The following is a 7,590-nucleotide window of genomic DNA, read 5'->3' as shown; positions in this document are numbered from 1 at the left end:
AAAACATAAAAAAAAAAAAAAAAAAGGATCTGGAATATAAGAAAACCAGCACAAACTTATTCAGAATACATGAAATGCAAATTAGAAATAAGAGTTGTTTGCTTTTATTTCCAGAATGACAAAGATTAAAGTTTAATAGTACTGTGTTGAAAGTATGTGGGATAATGCTCTCATATTTTCAATGTGTAAATTGGTACATCCTCTCTCAGGGTTACTATGCTGCCTAATGTTGTTGTTACGTGCTATAAAGTTGATTCCAACTCATAGCGACTCTATATAGAGCTTCCAAGGAGTGGCTGGTGAGTTTGAACCGCCAACCTTATGGTTAAAACTGACCTTGTGGTCCAATGCTTTATCCCACAGCAGCACACCAGTACTCCATTTTGCCTAATATCCACGTGCAGTTTACATAGACTACAATGTAAATGACATCTTCTTGGAGTTGGGTGACACATGGTTGTGACTTCTACAAAGAGTCATTTAATAAATTATATTAAAATATAAGATGCACATGTAATTTGACCCATAAATTTTGCTTTCTGAATTTTTTTCTGCATGTGTAAATTTATGTCTACAAAAAAATGCATTTTGGCAGTTATAATAGCAAAAGATAGGAAACAATGCTCTATTAATAAAGGATTGTTGTTGTTGAGTGCTGTTTAGTTATTCAAATTCATAGAGACCCTGCATAGGATTTCTGAGGAGTAGCTGGTGGGTCTGAACTGCAATCTTGTGTTTAGTAGTCCAGTGCTTAGCATACAGTACCACACCAGGATTCCAATAAAAGATTGGTTAAGCATAAATTATAGTATATAATTCCAATGGAACACTATTCAGACATTAAACAGAAAAGGCAGTTCTATAGGTCCTATAATGGAATGATCTCCATTATAACGGTAATTGGGAAAACACAAGTTGTCAAAAAATGGGAATGGTATGTTACCATTTAAAAAAAGAAAGAATATATTAAATCTCTCTCTCTCTCTCTCTCTCTCTATATATATATATATATATATGTTGTTGTTAAGTGCCATCGAGTTGGTTCTGACTCATAACAACTGTGGATAGGGTTTCTGAAGAGTGGTTGGTGGATTTGAACAGCCAATCTTGAGGTCGACTGACCTTGTGGTCCAGTGATTATCCTACAGTGCTATATCATATGGAATTCCTTATGGAATAATGGAATTTTACCACAAATTTTTTGAAGCACCCTTGTGTGTATGGCTCTAACTACACACATACAGGGGACTTCAAAAAGTTTGTGGTAAAATTCCATTATCTTATAAGTGGTGCTGTGGGTTAATGCACTGGACTGCAAGGCCAATTTGAACAACAAGTTCAGTGGTTCAAATTCACCAGCCACTCCTCAAAAATCCTATACAGGGTTGATAAGAGTTGGAACCAACTCAACAGTACTTAACAAAAACAACAGAGAGAGTGGGTGAGTGAAAACATTGGTTTATCATCATCTTTTAGTCAAAATTTCTAAAGTTTTGAAAGGAAATGGGGATAGAATTCTTTTGATTAAATAGTAATTGTTATCATGACTAATTGCAATGGTCACAATTGTAAAGGCAGAAGTTTTGTAAAATAAAGTGGGGGATAATTAATCTTACATTCCAGGAACAGAGGACCTTAAAACCATCAAGAGAGAAGAGTATGAGCAGAACATGGGACCCTAATCAGAGAAGCAGTGACACCAGAGATGGAGACAGAAGTGATGGCATGGACAGACAGAGCAGCTGAGGACTCTAGACTCATGGAAAGAAAAAGGCAATGTGCTGGCAGCTAGGAGGCTGGCTTGTAGAATGTACCCTTTGGTTGTTTAAATGATTATATATTCCTGAATGTTTTTGAGTACATCAAAGCAAAACAAAACAAAAAGAAGTAATAGAAGCAAATACTGTTGAATGATGATGCATGGAAGGGGCTGTAATCATTGCACTGAAATAAAACATGATAGGATGAGTGCAAAACCAATTTTCTACCTTGTAAACTATCACTCAATTCACAATAAAATCTTTAAAAATATATATGTATCTAAAGTTTCAAAATAACATAGGCAAAAGGTTTTATGGTACGATTTATCTAGACCGCATACTCCATAAATTACCAAATTCTGATGTCAAAACTATGTTCAACTCTAAGAATTGTACTTGCTTTTTATAAAAGTAATGATTTTAATAGTTTTAGGTTAATCATTTCAATCATTCATAGATCAGATACTCAACTATTTGAACCTTTTATCCAAAATTTGTTATAGCTTCTGCTTCAGACAGTGAGTTTACACTGAAGGTACAAATGAAAAACCAAGCCATTGCCATCAAATTAATTCCAACTCATGGCAACCCTAGATGTACAGATAAGGTGACCATAAAATAAAACCAAACTTACTCAGGACCCGTAAAGATTGGTCTCTCATTTTACAAACAGCTTCTGCAAATGGAACCACTAGGCTTGCCCAGTTGTTATGATTCTGCATAGCAGGGCATTCTGGGAGAAGGAGGAAAACTTCTAAAGCCTCTTGGTGGGGAGAACACAATGGAAGATTTCTGAGCAGATTATCCCTGAGACTTGTGGTTATCTGTGGTTAAAATAGGATAAAAGCACAGGATATATTATAAACTGTATCTGAGACACAAGTTATGTTTCCCACCACGTTCTAATTGGAATAATCACTTGATCTTTCTGAAATCTGTTTTAATGCCTCACAATGCCCCTAGTGTGACAGCGACCTCCAGTGTTTTACTTGTTTATCAGCACATATAAAAAAAAAAAATAAATGAAACCACGTGGGCCTGGGCATACAGAGAGAATAATAGATTCAGAACTAATACAAAACCGTCCAATAGCAATAATTTACACAGGTTACACCTCTGTTTCTCCTTTTTAAAGGAGATCTGTGTCTCTCTCTTACTCTTCCTGAAGGTTATGTTTCTATCTCTCTATTCCTTTCCTGAAGAAGTCTGGTCTCTTTGATTTACACTATGTTGAAATAACAGTTTTGGCAGCCTCTAGGAACTATTTTTGTGTTTCTTTTAACTGTTTGAGTTTGGGAAAGAAAAAGAAGGCCCAAGGGGCAAGCTCAGACTTGTAAGTCAGATAGGGCAAATGAAAATCTCATAGGACAGCCCTTGCTAACCTTGAATGAGCAGGTACATTTCTGTGACAGAAAAAAAATCCTGCTCACAAATTTTCTGGTCTTTTTTATCACCAAAACAGTTTTCAATTTTCTTAAAACTTCATTACAAGGCCCAGTGATTGTCCTACATCCTTAGAGAAAATCTTTTAAGATGACGCCTTTGGAATCCTAAACAAAGAAAATGTTGCCAACCTTCTAAACTGACTTCTCTGCCCTGAATCTAACTGGCTCAACAGATCCCCTCAGAAGTCACTGTTTTGATTAACCTTTTGTCTTTTCTGATACCCTAATGAGTCTAAGACAAGTGTACAGCTGAGAGAACTTGTCTGCAGCCATCCATGATCATAGAGGCATATTTAAACACATTTTGTTTGGAATAAACCCATGTGTGTATGAACTGAAACCCTAGTAGCAATACTTCTGACCTACGTGCTTAAGGTAAACACATGTGACTTAAACAGGATAAGGGATAAATCAATAGGAGAGCTTGAGTTGAGAACAGGCTGTTCAGTCTCCCAATTCAGGATGTTAATTTGACTAAAGTAGGCCCAAGATGGAGTAACCTGTGCTGAGTCCCAACTCAGCAAACTGAAACCTAACTCAAACCCACTGCCGTCAAGTCTTAACTCATAGCGACTCCATAAGACAGAGTAGAACTTCTCCCTAGAGTTTCTGAGGCTGTAAATCTTTACAGAAGCTGACTGCCTCATCTTTCTCCTACGGCATGGCTGGTTAATTAGAACTACAATGGACCTTTGTTCCACCAAGGCTCATTGAAACCTAAGTTTCTATTTCTGATCAGTGCATTGCCATAGCTGAAACCCAAGTCAATTAGCTCTCCTGGAAACAGAAACCTAAGCTAACCAATTAGAACTTGCTTACTTAGTTTAACCCAGTTCAAAAGTCCCCTTTAATCCCAAATAAGGAATGAAAATGCCACTAACCGATCTGAAATTTGCCCAATATAGCTTCCTTGTTCTTATGTGTCTGTGCTTACAAAAATCCTTCATTATTATGCTGAGCTCTGGAATTCTTGTCTGACTCCCAACCAGATGTTCACTGATGCATGAATTGAAAAATAAAGCTTCTGAGTTCACATGCAAATTTAATACAGTGAATATTTTCTTTTTGACAAGGATATGATCAGGATGGATGTCCCCAGACCAATGCTGCTTTCATATGGCATGCTAGAGGCTGTTAAACTCTTGAGCATTGGTTTTGTTGTGTTGAAAATGAAAGCTTAATATCTACTGTCCATTTGTGGATACCATGGGAAAAAAATTAATGCCATCGTCTAATATAATGTCTGGAATATAATCATCTTATAACAAATACAAGGGGGCTACAAAAAGTCTGTGGAAAAAATCCATTGTCTTTCCATTCTGTTTTTCCATGAACTTTTTAAAGTCCCCCTGTATTGGGCAGTCATCTTAGTCACAATCATAAGCCCTTTTTACTCAGCTCCCTACACAGTTAAACTGAGGGACATTCTATTGCTGTTTGTAGTGACTGTTACCAGGAAAGAAATCCATTCTTCCTTTATTAACTTCCTGAAGGTATCTCTTGCCATCTTTAAATCCACACCAATGGTAGCAGTTTCTCCAGTTCCTCTTTGGGCATAAGAAGTGGGGAAACACACACACACACACACACAAAAAAAAAAACCACATAAATTGATAGAAAGGGATATTTCCTAAGTTCACATTTCACTACTTACTGCTTTATCATATTACATTTCATATATAATATGTTTTTCTTAAAACTTGCCTCCTTTCAAAATTATCAATTTGCTGGGCACACATACAAATGGCACATTTTATGATTATCTTGTTAAAAGGCAAGAGGCAGAGACAATGACATGGAGAGATGGAGCGGCTGGGGACTCTAGACTCAGGGAGGACGAGGGGCTGTGTGCTGACAGCTGGGGGGCAGGCATGTGGGGTGTACCCTTTGGTTGTTTGAAGATGCATGTAGGGGATTGTAATTATTGCAATGAAATGAAATAAGATAGGATGAATGTAAAGACAATGTTCTCCCATGTAAACTATCACATAAGTCACAATAAAAACTTTAAAAAGAGAGAGTAGGCAACAATTTATTTTCTCTGCGGTGATGTTATAGTCCTATTATAACATTGTTATAACTTTATAGAGTTTTAAGTGAAAGTAAATCTCATGTCGTTTTACCTTTTCTTTAAAAAACTTGCAGTCAGACAACCAGGAGATGAAAATATCGCTCTAATTTCACTGCAAAAATAAGACATTATAGTAAAATTACAATTTAACTGTTAAAAGCATACATTTTGACAAGGTTAACTTTACAGAGTTTATTTGGTTTCAAAAGATTCATAGGTGGAAGCCCATCTCCTAGCAAAAACTAGGAGATATTTCCTGAACAAACACAAGCTCAAAGATTTTGTAGGAAGCAAAGAGCAAAGGGGGAGAAAGAGAAAGAAATAAAATATCTTTCATATAAGGTCATGTAAGAATAATATATATAGAATGTGTCAGCATGCAAACTTGCCTATTTAAGAGGTTCTGTTTAATGTAAGGAGCCCTGGTGATGCTGTGCTTAAAGCCTTTGTGTGCAAACCAAAAGATTACCAAGTAGAACCTACCAATACCTCCATGAGAGAAAGACACTTCCATAAAAATCTGTTGATGCTAGGTGTTGTCGAGCTGGTTCTGATTCACAGCGACTCTATATATTGTTTCCAAGGAGTTGATGGTTGGTTTGAACCACTAACCTAGCAGGTAACAGTTTAGTGAATATCTTTCAGTGCCATACCAGAACTCAGATTTACACTGTATGGTACAGTTCAACCCTGTCCAATAAGGTTGCTATGAATCAGAAAAGACTTGAAGGCAGTGCTTTGGTTTTTTAGTTTGCTTTAATATCTGAACTAAAACTTCTGGACAAGTAGACAAATCTTGCTATGCCAGCAGAAATGTTTTTGTGCATACCATGAAGCCTGAGAAGACACAGATTTGAAATTGGGGTTTGGGGACAATGATTTTCGTCCCCTTCCCCACCTCCCACCCAAGCAGCTGTAACTCACAAAGGTTCTTTTTAACTCAGGCAAGTCTGGAGAATAAAACACAAATTCAACAAAGCAGCAAGACACGTCTCCTTTATTCTTCTTCTTGCTGTTGTTGTTGTTAAGTGCTGTTGAGTTGGACATTCTTATGTGTGAATAAATAACTTGACATGGAGTCATTATTAATGATACTAACTACCATCTCCCACTACCACTCATCTGTCAGTTTGCCATACTGTGGGTTGCTGTGATTCTGAAAACTATGCCACCAGTAATTTAAATACCAGCAGGGTCACCCATGGTGGACAAGTTTCAGATGAGCTTCCAGATGAAGACAGACTAGGAAGAAGGAGTGACAAACTACTTCGGAATATTTAGTAACTGAAAACCTTAAGAAGACAGAGAAACACTGTCAGATATAGTGCCGGGAATTGAGCTCCTCAGGTTGGAAGGTGCTCAAAATATGGCTGGAGAAGAGATGCCTCCTTAAAGTAGAGTTGACCATGATGATGACATGAATGGAGTAAAGCCTGTGGGAGAAAAGCCCATATGCAGGACCTTCATTTGCTGATAGGGCACAACACAAAATGAAGAGAAGCAGCTGTTGAAAATTGGAACAAGAATGTATGAAGTATGAATCTAGGAAAATTGGAAGTTGTCAAAAATGAAATGTAACACATAAACATCAATATTTTAGGCATTAGTAAGCTGAAATGGACTGGTATTGACCATTTTGAATCTGACAACCACATGATTTACTATGCCAGGAATGACAAATCGAAGAGGAATGGTATTGCATTCATCGTCAAAAAGAACATATCCAGATCAGTCATGAGGTACAATGCTCTCTGTGATAGGATAATATTCATGCACCTACAAAGAAGCCTTGTTAATACCACTGTTATTCAAACTTACGCACCAACCACTAAAGTCAGTGAGAATGAAATAAAAGAATTCTACCAAATTCTTCAATCTGAAATCGACTGAACATACAATCAAGATGTATTCATCATCACTGGTGATTGGAATGCAAAAGTTGGGAGCAAAGAGGAAGGATCAGTAGCTGGAAAATATGGCTTTGGTGATATAAATGATACTGGAGAACGTGTGATAGAATTCTGCAAAACCAATGACTTGGTCATTTCAAATACTTTCTTTAGACAGCATAAGAGACAACTATACATATGGACTGCACCAGATGGAATACATAGAAACCAAATGGACTACATCTGCAGAAAGAGACGATAGAAAACAAGGCCAAGGGCAGACTGTGGAACAGACCCTCAATTATTCATATGGAAATTCAAACTGAAGATGAAGAAAATGAAAACAAGTCCATGAGAGCCAAAATATGACCTTGAATATATCCCACCTGAATTTAGAGATCATCTGAAGAACAGATTTGATACAT

General features: G+C 37.0%; 1 protein-coding gene across 1 annotated transcript in view; it reads right to left on the bottom strand.

Moving 5' to 3' along the window:
- The window catches only part of HERC6 (HECT and RLD domain containing E3 ubiquitin protein ligase family member 6), an 88,090-nt gene that overhangs the window by 57,388 nt on the left and 23,112 nt on the right, over positions 1-7,590 (bottom strand). Inside the window, exons 8-10 of the mRNA XM_006867774.1 lie at positions 5,329-5,388; positions 4,659-4,752; positions 2,395-2,584 (exon numbers count right to left, since the gene is read on the bottom strand). Of these exons, the coding sequence (XP_006867836.1) occupies positions 2,395-2,584; positions 4,659-4,752; positions 5,329-5,388 (344 nt within the window). The remainder of the gene's footprint in view (positions 1-2,394; positions 2,585-4,658; positions 4,753-5,328; positions 5,389-7,590) is intronic.

This window comes from Chrysochloris asiatica, unplaced genomic scaffold (assembly GCF_000296735.1).
Source record: "Chrysochloris asiatica unplaced genomic scaffold, ChrAsi1.0 scaffold00109, whole genome shotgun sequence".
Classification (NCBI taxonomy): Eukaryota; Metazoa; Chordata; class Mammalia; order Afrosoricida; family Chrysochloridae; genus Chrysochloris; species Chrysochloris asiatica.
This window is presented reverse-complemented; position numbering and strand designations above follow the sequence as displayed.